Source organism: Cricetulus griseus, chromosome 2 (genome assembly GCF_003668045.3).
Source record: "Cricetulus griseus strain 17A/GY chromosome 2, alternate assembly CriGri-PICRH-1.0, whole genome shotgun sequence".
Classification (NCBI taxonomy): domain Eukaryota; kingdom Metazoa; phylum Chordata; class Mammalia; order Rodentia; family Cricetidae; genus Cricetulus; species Cricetulus griseus.
This window is the reverse complement of record NC_048595.1, coordinates 11,167,010-11,182,009: the sequence shown is the minus strand read 5'-3', so window position 1 is coordinate 11,182,009 and position 15,000 is coordinate 11,167,010. Positions and strand designations below refer to the sequence as shown.

The following is a 15,000-nucleotide window of genomic DNA, read 5'->3' as shown; positions in this document are numbered from 1 at the left end:
CCTCCTCCTGGCTGCAGGATGACAAACAGAGAGTCAGCACACACTCAAGTCACTGAAAGGCCACGAAAAGTGGACTCGGGGCTGCTCTTGAGGACCAGGTCTGCACATACTAACTCTGCAAACCATATGCGGGCTCTAGAAGCAATCAGTAAATATTTTAGCTTGGAGGAACCAAGTTCTCACTTCTAACTGCACTATAAGGGCTTTTACTATGCCCATTTTACAGATGGGGGAACGAATACATCAAGGTTGTGATGGTTAATGGGATTGTCAACTAGGCAGGATCTAGAAGCAGCTAAGAGAGACGCCTGCCCCTAAGGGATTTCCAGAGTGGGTTAGCTGAGGTGGGAAGACCCATCCTAAATGTAGGCGGCACTATTCCATGGGCTGAGGTCCTGAATTGAATAACAAGGAGAAGCTGAGCTGGGCACCAGCGCCCATCTCTCTCTGCTTCCTGACCGTGGATGCCATGTGACCAGCCGCCTCACGACAGACTGTGCCCTCAACTCTGAGTCCAAACAAACCGTTCCTTCCTGAAGTTGCTTTTGTCAGGTAACTAACATGAAGATCAAGGGACCTGGTCCTAGATTTAGGGGATAAGTGGACACGACTCTTGGTGTTGTTTGGGTGCAAACCTGGCCATACGCCTTTCCTGTTTCATAACTTACTGGGCAGAATATTTATGCCAATGCCCAGCTGGGTCCTTTAGCCAAAGGTTCAGTGCTTACACTGTGGTTCTTAACTGAGATGGGTGTCCCCAAGTAGAGAAGGGACAGCTGGGCCATACGTAGCATTGACATCTCTCACATTATTCTTCCAAGGAACTCACCTGTGCACGTGGCAGGGGTGGGGAATTATGGGTAACTGATATGTGGGTAACTGATTCTCTTTCCTGACTCACTGTGGAACTGGGACAGCTCACATTCTCTCATGCCCTGGACCAGGGATGGTCCCCATGCATTCCCTTGGATCTCAGACTCTTGGGTTAAGTCTGAATGGAGTCTCTGGGAAGCCTCCCTGGCTTCCAGCGTGCAGACAGGATGAGCGGACTTTCTGACCTCTGTAAATCCATGACCTGATTCCTTATCCTGGACCTCTCTCCCTCTCTTTTGGATTGGAGATAAGGTCTCAAGTGGCCCACGTTAGCTTTGAACTCCCCGTGTAGTAGAGGATGACCTTGAACTTCTGAACTTGCCTCTGCCTCCAAAGTGCTGGGACTACAGGTGTGGACCACCAGTTTATGTGATACTGGGGTTTGAACCCAGAGCTTCAGAATGTTAGCCAAGTACTCTACCAACCGAGCCATAGCCCCAGCTTCCTTCTCTTAATTACAGATATGTCAGGCATCCTTTACGCTATCACACTTGGCTCCATAGGGAACAGCACATGGGTGCTGGCCTCATAGGCGATATCACCTAGTGACATGGTATGTATATATGTGTGTGTGTGTGTGTGTGTGTGTGTGTGTGTGTGTGTGTGTGTGTATTTCTTTTTTCTGTAGTGGGAACTGGGCCCTAGGCCTCACCCATGCTAGGCAAGTGTTCTACCACCATGGTGCACCCCCTAGCCTGCATGTATATCTTCAAGGCCAGAAAATGAGGCATGGTATGGTTTCATTCCAGTACTGGGGAGGAAGAGGCAGCTGGATCTCGGTGAGTTTGAGGCTCTCCTTGTAGGGGAAGCTGTAGCCACGCCTTCTTAGGGGCTGGCTACAGGAGTACCTGAGGGCTTGTGAGGGCGTGGTCAGAGTGAGTAGGGGGACTGCGTTTTCGGTTTCGGTTTCTCTTTGCTTCTTGCTGTACAGACTACCACCGGCTGGCTGGTCCGCTCTGTAAGTAAGGCTTTTCCCTATTAAATACCCTTATATTTCTACCTGACTCCGTATTGGTAATTACCTACTATATCTCCTCTTTTACAAAGAAAGCCCAGGCTAGTCAGGGATACATAGTGTCTCAAAAAGCCAAGGGGAAAAGAAGGAAAAGAAGGAAGGAAGGAAGGAAGGAAGGAAGGAAGGAAGGAAGGAAATGAGGCCAGTATTTCTGACAAGGCAGCCTCCCTCCTGCTATGCAGACAATCCAAGGGAAGAAAACAGACACATTGCAAATCCTCCCATCTGCATTCTCTATAACAAAACAAAAACCTAATCTTTCCACCCAGAAGCAATCATGTGACTAAACAATGTGGCCACCTGACTGACCTGGCCCTCTCTGGCCACACCCACAGTGTGTGATGTGCTAAGGCCTTCCCAAAGGCTTCGGGCACTGTGATGTTTCACTCTCAGTGTTGAGGGAATTGTGCCACATTGAAGGACACCGCTATTCTGCGAGAACTGCAGGGACGGGTGTGTCCTGAGACCGGCCACTTGACTGATGGACCATTAGGTTGTTTCTATGTTCTCCTATTTCATTTTTTTTCATCTATCTGCCTCTCTGTCTTCTATTTGTGCATGAATACCCATATGCTTGTGTCATGGCACACATATGAAGGTCAGAGGCAGTTTTCATGTGGATTCCAAGGATCAAATTTAGGTTGGCAGGCTTGGCAGCAGGCTCCTTTACCCACTGAGCCATTTCTCTGGCCCGGTCATGTCCATAGCACACTGTCCTTGCAATTCTATGATGCCAGAGGCTGCCTGTCATGGCTAACGTAGGTGAGAGAGGGTGCTTGGAGTACAAAGTGTCTTTTTGTATGTATCCCAGATTAATGAGGTTGAACACCCATGAAATCATTGTTTATAACCTTTTTTCTTTTATAACTTTTATAGTCTATTTTCTGACTAGTGTGTTCATCAAAAGGGCTCCTTTGCAATGGAGGGAGGGGTTCATCTTCATTTTCATATTGAGATTTGGGTGCACCTGGGAGACACACCATTGGGATATCTGTGAGGGTTGTAGGGAGTGGGTGAAGCCCCGGGTCAATGCATTTTGTTGACATGAGCACGGCCCTGTCAAGGACGCTAATATTCCAGACTCATGGGAACGGCAAGGCCTTCTTCCTGTTCTAGGGTTGACCAGCAGGAGCAGAAAGTACTGACTGCAGCCCCCACCCCAGATGACTTCAGTCTAAGGCTGCTCCCCTGCAGAGAATTCCTAATGTGGTGAGCTTCCTGGCTGGTGCCTCGCCACTTGAGTGTACCACCCACCTGGTCCCAGCTTTACTTGTATTTGTTGTTTCTTCATTCCCTGTGGCCCCAGGTCAGGTCAAGTCCAAAGACATGCAGGATGAGGCCCAGGGTGTTTCCAAAGAGGCTTAACTGAGTAGGGAAGATCCACCCTAAGTTAAATGTGTGCAACACCATTTATGGTCTGGGCGTGGACGAAATGGGGGAAAGAAGAAAGTGAACTGAACACCAAGCAGCCTTCATCTCTCCCTGCTTCCTGAGTTCCCACGTAATATAGCCAGCCAGCCACCCCAGGCTCCTGCAGCCCCCCCCCCCCCCATGATAGACTCTAGCCTCAAACCGAGAGGCAGAATAAACCCTCCCTTCCTTCCTTAAGCTGGCTCTGTGTATTTGGTCAGAGCAAGGACAGGAATACCTGGTACAGGTGCTGTGCTGCACACATGTGATGGGGGATGTCCTTCTGTATATGTTTCTTTTACTGGTTGATGAATAACATACTGTTTGGCCATAGAGGCAGGAAGATAGGAGGGACTAGGAGACAAGGAGAATTCTGGGAAAGGTAGGCAGAGAGGTGCAGCAAAAAGGACGCCAAAAAGACCGGGAGGTTAGGAGGAGGAGGCGTTCTCCGGTAAGACAAGGCCATGTAGAAATACATAGATGAGCAGTTATGGGTTAATAATTAAGGCAGAGCTAGCCAATAAGAAGCCCTAGCCATCGGCCAACAGTTTTATAATTAATCCAGCATCTGTGTGCTTATTTGGGGCTGGGAAGGGCAGTGGGACCTGGCGGGACAAGAATCTCCAGCAACACACTTGTGCTAACTTGGTTATGTCGATGGAGGTGGGCAGATACACCCTGAATGTGGGTGGTAGCCCTTCATGGACGGGGGCCAACACTGGATGAAAAGGAAGGATGGAGCTGCATTCAAATCCGCATGCATTGACTCATTGCTCTCCGTTATTGACAGTGGGGGTGATGCGACCCACTGCAGCTGCTTCAAGCTCCTGCCTCCTTGGCACCCCCTAAATGATGGACAGTGACCTGGAATTGTGAACTAAGTAAGTCCTTTCTTCCCGTAAGCTGCTTTCCTCAGAGTGCTTTTAATCACAGCCACAGAAACGGATCTTCGGAGAGATGCCAACTTTCATCACATATTGCCCCATCTATCATCTATCTCTTAAATACACTCGTGATATTGTGGGTCACGTGAGACATTGTGCCTTGTCCTTTTCAAATCACGTAAAGCGCCTGGGGCAGAGAGAGAAACAAGCAACCTAGAGCCCTGGTCCTCACTGACCCCACCAGTTTCTGTGGGACACCTTATAATCCACCTAAGCCACAGGATTTGGGAAGCCTGCATCTAGTAAGCACAAAGGTATTTGTAAGATGGTAGGAGGCACCTTCCTGGAAGAGAGGGGAAATACAGACTTGTAGAACAAAGTTCTTTCTCAGTGAGTCTGTGTGCGTGTGTCCCTGCCCGGGGCTGGGGGGAGCAGTCGGGCGTGTCTCACCTGTCTTCCTCCTGCGTGGGAGGCACAGCTCCAGCCTGCTGTTGGATGCGGGCCAGTTCCTCATTCTGCCGAAGCTTCCTCTTGTCCCGGATGCTCAGACAGATGGACAGCAGCAGCAGCATCACGCCAGCGCCGACCAGCACATACGCCACTGAGAAAGTCTTGCTCTTGAGGATGCCACCACCTCCCTCTGTCTTGTTGCCCTGAGCTGTTGGCTTCTCTGCAGCGCTGAAACCAGGGACTAGGTTCCACATGGCCATGATCACCCCGAGGACCAGCATCCCCAGGCCGATGGCCGTCAGTGCGTAGTGTGAGCCGTTGGCCTTGGACTGGGCCATCATGGCCGCAGAAAGGGGCAAGACCCAGCTCAAAGAGAGAAAAATAAATTAAAAAAAAAAACAAAAAACAAAACAGTAGTAGCAACAGACACTCCTTCCTCGCACCGAAGAAACTCTCCTAAGCCACAGTAAAAAATCAGCAGCAGCAGACGCTCAAGCGATGGCTGTCTTCAAATGCCAGGCATCTGGGGTGGACCGGGCTGATGAGAGGTCTGAGAGGAGACAGAGAATGGGAGGTTATCACCTCTGATTTGGGGAGGTTCTGTGTGAAGGAGGTACCAGGCAGGGTTGCGCTCCACCCTGGCCTTACCTCTAATACATTCCAGATGTTCCAGCCACCACCCCTATGCTAAAACGGAAAACCAGATCTGTCCCTGCAGGAAGCCAGCAAGGTCAGTGCTCAGAGCAGCCAAAGCATGCTGTGAGGTTTAATGAAGTATGGTTTGACCTCAGCTCTCCTAGGAGCTGAGGGGGGCAGAGAGAGATGGCATCACTGGGCCATGGTCAGTCACATCACAGTCACCCTCATCAGTCAACAGAAGTTAATGATGAGTCCATATAGTCAGCCCTTTGGGGTCAGCATACTGCCCTCACTGGCTCCCTATTGTCTTAGAGGACAAAAGATGTCTTCTTAGAATGATATGCATGGCTTCCTTAGCCACTGGCCTTATGACCTTGGTCAGCAGACCCTCCTAGCACCTCTGCAGGTACCAGGTCCTGGTGTTTGTATATGCCCACTAGCTACTGGGGGGGGCCTGTCCCTCCAATTGGCCTCTTCATTGTCTTTCAGCCCTCCACACAGTAGAGTCTCAAATGAGTGTGTTCATGTCCGGTGAAATGGATGGAGAGTGTAGGATTGCCCAGAAAGGAGGTAGAAGTCTGTACGTTCCTTCTCTTCTGCATTCAGAGAACCCCAAATCAAACCAAACAGCCAAACAAGCAGATCCCTCTTCCAGTGAAGCAGCTCAGAGACCCAGCTCACGGGAGCTGGGAGTCCAGAACCCTCGGTGGCCGAGGGAGCCTGGAAGCAAGGCATCCGAGCTGTAGTTTAGGGTAGATTTGGAGATCATGGAGGAGGCCAGGGCCAGGCTCCAGTCTGCCCCCCCTTCAGTCCGGGAGGTGGGTGGTGTAGCCGAGCAGGATCACCCAGTCGGCGGCACTTAGATGGACAGGTCCTGTTTTCAACTCTGCATTCTTTCCGACCGTTCTAAGAGCACAGCTCATCAGGGAGCTGGAAGCGCGATGCCACGGAGATGTTTTCTTGTTAAACTTTCACCTTCATCTGAAACTCTCCACTTTGTTAAAGATCGCTCTAAAAATATCTGGGACAACATCCTCTCTCAGCTTGAAGTCTGCGCCTTCCACCCAGTAAATATTTCTGGTGCATCTGGCTACCTGAGAGTTGTATGGGAGACGCTGCAGGTGCCTGGGAGAAGGAAGATGAGGACACTCCAGAAGCAGAGACAGGGAATGACAACAAGTGGAGGAAATGGGCCCCTGGGGAGCTGGGCAGCAGGGGTCCTAGCTCAGGCTGGGGCTTCTGGAAGCTTCAAAAAGGGAGGTTTCATTGGTGTGACAGGACCACATACAGAATTCACAGTTATGTGCATGGGCGTAGGTATGTGTGCATGGCTGTGTACATACATGCACACACACACATGCATATGTGCAGAGGCATGATCAGGTGTGTGTGTGTGTGTGTGTGTGTGTGTGTGTGTGTGTGTGTGTGTGTGTTCATGGTGAACAGAGCACAGACAGCTGCAGAAGGAACAGCCTGTCATACATGCAGGAGGCTTGTTTGTTTTCTGAGACAAGATCTCACACAGCCCACTCTGGTCTCCTATTTATTATATGGCCGGGGATGACCTTGAACTTCTGATCCTCCTGTCTCCTCCTCCTCCCAAGTGCTGGTATAACATGTGTGTGTGGTGCTGGGACTGGAAGGCCTCACACATGCTGGGCAAGCACCCAACCGTCTGGGCCACAACCTAACAGGACTGTAAGTCCAATGGCAGCAGCCTTCAGAACTCATGGTCTCCAACCCATGGGCCCCTAGGGAAATCAGGTTCCCACCAGCCTGCTGTTTGTCTTCAATCTGGCTTGTTGACCACTCATGCCCTGGGGTATATTTAGCCCTTTGCTTTCCCTTGCAGAATAGAAACAGAAGCTAATTTTATGCTTAGACGATTCGGGCCACATAGCCTTCAGCATGTCCTTAACAAGCAGCGACCTGGGGTGGGGCCAGAGAGCGGCGTTTGGCTCTGACCGGCTGCTCTCTAGACCCCAGAGCCGAACCTGCCCATCACTGTTCACATCTGAGGCAGCCTAGTGACACAGGGATGATGCTTTGCATAGGCTTTTAAAATGAATTGTTAGCAGAGGGAAGGGGGTTCCTGGGGTTACTGGGGAGACTCTGGGGAGACCCATGTACAGCTGTCACGCTAAAGCTTCAGTTGTGGATCCATCTGTGAAAACTAGAGAAAGAACATTCTAAGGAAGTCATGGGCATTTTGATTTTGTGAGGTAGCCAAGATGACACGTCTGTTTTGGGGTTGGGAGCTTGAGATGGGCTCCCACCTATATAAAAAGGGGTACCACATGAAGACAATGGGGGCTTGGGAGATGGCTCAGTCAGTAAAGTGTTTGCAGTACAAGCATCATGGCCTGAGTTCAAATCCCCAGAACTTGCTTGCCTGTAGCTCTAGGACCTGGAGGGTGGAGACAGCAGGATCACTGGGACTTGTTGACTGCAAGCCTAGCTCAGGTTCAGTGTCAAGGAGACACTTTGCCAAAAGAATAAGGTGGACAGTGATAGAGTGGGACACCTGCTGTCCTCTGGCCTTCACACCACATACAGAGAGATGTACAACTGCACGTGTGTGCACATACAATGCGAGTGCGCGCATACACACACACACACACACACACACACACACACACACACACACACACACACGCACGCAGGCACACAGAGTCAAAACTCTGTAGAACTACACTGGGCTTACAGAATTGACAATCCACATCAATCCCCAGTCCTTCCATGCTCTAACCATGACTCCAGAGAAGAAAATGGAAACACACCCATGTCACTGCATGAGGGATGGATGAGCACCATAGCAAAACCACTAAAGGTCACACCCAAGAGGAAAGTCAAAGGCCATTCTGAAGTGACAGCCTGAATCACAGCCTCTGCTCAGTTCCCAGGTAGCATTCCTCCCCATGGATGGATGCCGCCATCTCAGTCTGTGACAGTCTCATTTTGGCTCTACTTGGCTCCCTGGTCTCCTGCATCCGAGTCTCAACTTCGAGAAGGTGGCTTTGGTCTGCCTTGCTATAATGCCTTGCTGCCAGCACACTGTGCCAAGAATGTTACCAGGCCCTTAAATACGTGTAGATCGGTAAAATGAACACTTAGCAGGTTTAAATGTTGAGCCCATATATCTCCATCAATGAGGGGGCCTCCAGGTCCAGGTAGACACCGACAGGCAAGGATTCCTAAGGTCTGACTCAGGAGTCACAGGATACCCACATCTTGTTCTCTTATGCAAATGATAGGATGGAGGTGATTGCCACTGGGGCCTGGGAGGTGAACTTACCACATTCCCTAGAGGAGCTGAGGTTGCAGCTCCTGCCCAGCTCTCTGGTCCTCACCAGGAGAGACCAGCCTCCGGCAGCTGGAGGAGGACATCTCTGCTCCAATACCAGAGTGCTCCCTCAGCCTGGCTGAGGCCATGGCTGCTCATACTCAGCCAGACTGAGTTTCCATGAATTCCAACTTGATGACACACAGAGAAACCAGACAGAAAGAACTGGGGGCTGGCTCAGTGGTCAGGCCCTGCCTCCCTCTATCCCGTCCCTAGCACTGTGAATTCAAAACACCAGCAAACACTCTGAAAGCAGAGTTCTTGTTGCAGCGGGGCAGAGAGTCCAGGTTGGTTTCCTGAGCCTTGCTTGGCCGCTCTGCAGTTTAGAAGCACAGAGGTGAGTTCTATTCTCAGGCGCTGCCATCAGCTTTACTGGGAGGAGTGCTTGCCAGACCAGAGTGGCCTGCTGTCCCTCAGAGAGGCTCCTGGCCACTGCCCCGCACTACCACTGCCTGCCACACTTGGGAAAGTGATCTACATTGACACCACTGAGGAGTTCCAGCGGGACCTGCCAAGTTCAGCCCACAGTAGCTTTTGTCACCAAGCCACTGCTGCCGTTGGGGTCCTCCTGCCTGCCAGGGGATTTTGGGCCACCTCTCCCAAGGACAAAGAGCCAAGGGTATGAGGTGCCTGCTTCAATAGCACAGGAGATCTTTGTGATTAGACACCAGGGAAAATGAGTGAAGGAGACACAGGGGAGAGAGGGGGAATGAGAGCTGCTGTGCCAGAGGGCAGCCGGGCAGGCACGAGCAAGCCTCTGAGAAGTCTGCGAGGAAAAGACTGGAAGTCCTAGGGACACCCATGGCTTTCTGGCTCAGTGCGAGTCAGGCACCCATGGACACCCATCCAGTATTTCTGGCCACTGAAGGTGTGATGAGCCCTGCCATCCCAGACTCTCTCTGTCCTGGGTCACACAGTTAGTAAGTAGTTTGGTTAAGACTCATGATTAAATCTGGCTGACTCTGAAGCCACCCTCTGTGTCCTGAGCCAAGGCTGAGTCCCCAGGGCCACTCCCTGGGCTAGGCAGACAGGTTCTGCCATCTGTCATCACAAAAGCATGGAGAGCCACAGGCGAATGTTGCTCTGACTTTAAAGAGTTTGATTTACATCATTCTGGGCCCGTTCCATGTATTGGGGCTTAGGGGGTTACACAGGCATGTGACATCTGCTCACAGTCCATCAGAAAGACCAACGATTTCCTAATAGGGGGAAAGCTCGTGTGTGAGTGACAGCAAGAGGCTTGCCTGGCTCCCAAGTGCTTGGGAAGCTGAGGTTTGAGGATCACTGTAAGTTGCAGGCCAGCCTGGGCTATGCTGTGAAACCCTGACCTCCCCCTCCCCTAACTAACTGGGCTATAGGAGAACTACATGAGTCCTTTCCCAGTGACTTGCTTATTGATCCTAGGCATCTCTTTGGATCCAATGGCCTCGAGGCTGCCACATTGGGCAACCAGCTTCTAACACAGAACCTTCAAGGGATACACCCAAGAAATACCCAAACCCCAGCAACCATTCAAAACCTGTTAGTTTGGTTTTATAAAGAAAGAAGCCCAGGTTCAGAGAGGCAAAGTAACTTTTCTGAAGTCACACAGCCAGTACAGAGTTGGGGGTGTGGTGAAGTATATACTTCAACAACGTGTGATTTTCACCCTAGGAAGCATCTCTAAAAGGGATGAGAGATGAGCAGGAAGAAGAAGGAACAGCCCTGCGGCACCGTGAGCTGTCTCTGGGGGTCTGGGCTAGGAGACGGGGCAGTCCAGGGGAGGGACAACCTGAGTGATTCCACAGAACGGAAGAGCGGGCATCTCCCAGAATGCACCTAGCCTTGCCGGGAAGAGAGGCAGCTTCCCTCCCAGGCTCCTGGCGCAAGGTCCTGGTGGATGGACTTCATGAGCCGACATCTCCAGGTCCCTCACTAATTCACTTAAGTGTCTGATAAGGTGAAGACATCAAGTCTGCCCTGCAGCCCCTGGGGTGCTGTCCAGAGGGGGCGGGCTAAGGAACCCATGTCTCCCTTGGGAGTTTGTCTCAAGCTTTTCTGTTTAGCAAGTGGCTGACGTATGGCCCTACGGACAAGCCTGGCACCAGGGACCCAGCCCATGAGTCCCAGGAGCATTCTGTATTCCCTGGGAACCATTACACTGGCGGCCTGTCTTCCTCAATGGGGACCGAGCCCATGGACACAGAGTCAGTCGCAGCTAGGCCTCTGCACTGTTCACTCCAAATGACCCTGACTCTTGGAACCAACTTTGATTGAGTCTGCCGACCTCTCTGAAATGAGCCATAACTGGCCTGCACTGGCAAAGGTGGCTTTGAGCTTCTGCCCTGGCTGTGCCAACACCTCATGCTCTGGGAAACTCAGTCTGTTACACAATCATGAGCCTAAAGGAGGCGCTGTCCCAACTCTGCTCATTGGTGGAAGCGGGCACACATACACAGAGGCTGAGACGCTTGTCCTGGGCTTCCCCATCGAACAACCCTGCCCACAGGCCTCTCTCGGGCCTTCCTCACTCCTAGGGGCAAAGGCCTGGGCTTCCTCTCAGAGGGAGAAACATAGAACAGGCAATGCAGAGGTCTGCCTCCAAGGCCTCAGCCATCTTCTGGGTAACGGGGGCGGGGGGAGCGGAGGTGTTCCCAAGAGCAGGACTGGAACCTTCTGAGGCATTGGACAGATCTGAGAAGGAGGATGGGGGCTGGCAGAGAGGCCATACACACTGTTTAACTGTCCTTTGTGTTTTCCTGACCCCAGGGACTCCCTGCTGAGAGCATCTGTCATGGGTTTAGGGCAGCTTCCCACAGCAACTGCATCCCTCAGATCACAGCACTCAGAGGAGGAGAACATGACAGAAGGGAGTCTAATAAAATCTGTCTACCTTACAGAGGCCCAGGATGGGCCAGGCATGATGGAGGCCGTGGCAGAACGGAACGGGTAGACAGGATCTGGGTGCAGCTCAGCTGGTGGCTTACACTGCTCACTACTGTGTCCGTTAGCGTTTAGGAGGTGGCACCTGGTAGCCCAGACACATGCTAGCCCCAAGATAGTTATGGGATTTTTTTCTTTTGTTTAAAGACAAAGTTTTTCTTATGTAGCCCAAACCAGCCTTGAACTTGCTATGTAGCCAAGGATGATCTTGAACTCCCGATCTTCCTGTCTTACCTTTGGGGTGCTAGGGTTTCAGGTGTGCACCACCTGTGCCCAGTTTGTATGGTACTGGGAATTGAACCTAGAGCTTCATGTGTGCTAGGCAAGCACTCTACCAACTGAGCCACATTCCGAGGATTCCCTGGGATCCCCAGACTAGGACCTTATGTGGCCAAAGCATTTTTCAGTCATCAGAGAGCCAAGGATCTGAGATGGGCCGATTTCTCTGGACAGGTGGGTCTGACCAAGCAAATTACATATGTCCTTATATGACAGAGGTGAAGAGGTCAGAGGAAGAAGTGGCATGTGGATGGTGTCATATGGGCAGGAACACTGAGGGGTACAGGGAACTCCTAGAGCAAGAAACAAACAAACAAAAAACCCTCAAAAACAAAACAAAACAAAAAAACAAAAAGTCCAATCAAAACTGGTTCTACCCTGAGCCTGAGAAAGCATCCTGCCCTACAGGTTGACGTCAAGAGTCGACACTGACTTGGACTTCTGAACTCTGGGAACTAAAAGAGAATATGTGCTCAGCCGGCACCTTTGGGGCTGGGGGGGGGGGCGTTCTTCCAGCAGCCACAGAACGTGGATAAGGGCAGTGTTCCTATACCTGCCACCCTTCCACAGTAATCGATGTGACCACACAGTGCCTTTCTCCAGATACGTGACCTCTTGGTGACCTCTGGCAGCCACTCCTGGAGCCTGTGCATCAGGCCCCAGCATGTGGCTCTCACTCTGAGTTAGCACTTTAACCTAGGCTCTGCCATGTCCCAGGAGAGCCTGTGTCCTGACTCCCATGTGGGACAAAGGCTTGAGGGAGAGGCACACTCTGGCACCTCATGCATAGTCACTCTGATTTCTCAGGCTCAGAGCCGCACTTCCAGATGCCTGGACACAAGTCTGGTGTGAGTGTGTGGGTGGGTGGATGAGTGGAGGGCATGGCTTGCCTAGCACGCAGGGTGCCCTGGATTCAAACCCCAGACGATATAAAGCAGGCATGGTAACTCATTCGTGTACCTAGGTGTACCTGGGGAGATGGAGCAAGAGGACCAGGAGTTTACGGTCCTTTATTAGCTGAGTAGCAAGCTCAAGGCTAACCTGGGCTACTTGAGAACAAACAAAACAAAGATCCCAGCACGTGAGGGAGTTTGACCCTAAGTCAAATGAGAGAAGGGGTCCTAGCTGGCTGAGGTTGTCCATGAGAAGAGCCAGCTCTTCATGGTCCTTGGCTATTTCTAAACACGAGGACACACTGGGTTATTTGTCGTTCAATATCTGGACTTCGGCATTTTTTTTCAGTTCCGTGGTAGAGGCAGGTTGAAAACCTTCCAAAAACACTCTTGTGCTGGGTGGGGCCCGTGAGAGTCTTCCACACTCTCTCCTTTTGAGCCTCATGCCTGCCTTTTCCCCTGGAGCAGTGAGTGGACCCCAGCTACTCCTCCCAGCACAGGCCACTTGGTGAATGGCCCCCTGAGGATGTCTGATGGCCTTATCCAGCACCAGGCACCGTATGGGTGCTTCACAGGTGTTCCTTCTTATTTATGACCTAACCATTATCATTTGACTATTTTGTTTTATTCATGCCATCTGTTTTATTCAGTGTCCATTTACTTTTATCAACAACTCGTTATTTCTCTAATATAATCACACTTTGAGTTACAAGTCATGCATGATTATATTCAAAATTTCCAAACCTCCGTGATGAATTTTCAAGGATAATTTCAAAGAAAACTTGAAGTTCAGACACCTGCTCAAGGTCACACAGTGAATGGCACAGCAGATTTGAAGCTATACCCCATCTATTGAAGGACTCTCCAATATCCACCACAGCTCCTTCCCAGAAACCCTGCCAGGTCAGGAGGTAAAATTCCTTTCTCCTTGAGTCGTTTCCAGTGTGAGTCACTCTGTCCCCACAGCGCTGGTCTTTTCAGGCTGTGGTTTAAGTAACCAGTGCTGGGTTGTTTAATTATAAACCTGGTAGCATCCTGAGGAGAGAGCCAGTAGGAGCTGGGAGAGTCATGGCTGAGACTAGCTTGCTTGGTCACCATGGCCAGGTACACACGGGGGACTTCCCCAAAGCCAGGGTGCTTTCTCTCAGGCCACTTTCCTTGGCCGTCCCTCTGTGTGTGTCTATGTCCTCCGCTCCTGTTTTGTTTTGTTTGTGACAGGGTCTCAAGGAGCCCAGGCTAGCCTCAAACTCATTAGGTAGCTGAATATGACCATGAAAACCTGATCTTCCTGCCTCCACATCCCAAGTGCTGGGATGACAGGCATGTGCCACCACGCCAGGCTTGGCCTCTCCTCTTTGTATAAGGACACCAGTTACATTGAAGGAAGAGGGATACTCATGACTACATCAGCTCAGTTACCACTTCTAAGGCCCTGTCCCCAAACACAGCTCCATTCTGAGGTCCTGGAGGACTTCAACACAGGCATGCAGACACTCAGTCAGCTAGAACCAACCACCCCTGCAGGGGCTTGCTTCCCTCGACTCAGCACCTCACTCCCATTGGCTGACAACCTCCAAGGCCAATGCCTTTCCCACCTCCAGCCATTTCTGGCAGCCCTGGAAGGGGACCTTCTACATCCCCCCACCCCCCACTTTACACAGAATGAAGTCTTCAGCTGTGAGTGACTGTTTTACACAGTTAACACCAGGACACAGAGCCCGGGGTAGGCAGGACCAGTAGCCTTCCCAGCCTGTGGCCGGCCCATGCTCCAGACCCCTGTGGCCACTTGTTTTGTCTTCTCTCCAGCTAGACTGAATACCTCATGGAACAGCAAGGTGGCCTCACTTCCCCAGGTGCCTGGTAGAACTCCTCAGCTGGAAAACAACTTCAGAGTGGGGCAGGGGCCTAGCTGGCTGCCTGCCCCTCCTCAGCCCCAGGAGGCCTGTGAAGCAGGGAAGCTGGCTAATTTTGTCCCCTTTCCTACCTGAGTTGGAGGAGAGATGGTGACGTTGCCTGCTGCTGGGGTTCGTTCTCATGTGGTCAGTGACAGTGCTTCCTCCAAGGTAAGAAAACTGACACAGCGCCCCAGGGCCTCCCAGAAGACAGCCGGCATTACTCAGCCTCCTGGGGAGGGGGTGCTTCATATGACTGAGTTCTGGCCAATGAGATCCAAGCAGCTGGGAGCTGGGACAGGATGGCATTCATAAAACACTCTTCAATGAAAAAGATACGCTTCCTCTTTCCTCCTGGTTGGTGGTAGAGCACGGCAGAGGTAATGAATGACAGAGCACA

The 15,000-nt window shown here is 51.4% G+C and overlaps 1 protein-coding gene and 1 long non-coding RNA gene across 6 annotated transcripts in view; one reads left to right on the top strand and one right to left on the bottom strand.

Annotated features, from left to right (window-relative positions):
- Tmem51 (transmembrane protein 51) overlaps positions 1-15,000 on the bottom strand; it is a 53,511-nt gene that overhangs the window by 1,087 nt on the left and 37,424 nt on the right. For 3 of the 5 annotated variants that reach the window (XM_027399960.2, XM_027399959.2, XM_027399961.2), the window contains exons 2-3: positions 4,633-5,182; positions 1-11 (exon numbers count right to left, since the gene is read on the bottom strand). The exon at positions 1-11 is cut by the window's left edge and continues 1,087 nt beyond it. In XM_027399960.2, the coding sequence (XP_027255761.1) occupies positions 1-11; positions 4,633-4,973 (352 nt within the window). In that variant the 5' untranslated portion in view covers positions 4,974-5,182. Of the gene's footprint in view, positions 12-4,632; positions 5,183-14,692; positions 14,832-15,000 lie in introns of those variants that run through there. The other 2 variants (XM_027399958.2, XM_035439430.1) reach the window with 2 other exon arrangements.
- On the top strand, positions 1,791-5,061 carry LOC118238277. The gene is made up of 2 exons (XR_004768129.1): positions 1,791-3,097; positions 4,089-5,061. It is a non-coding gene; the product is annotated as an uncharacterized LOC118238277 (long non-coding RNA).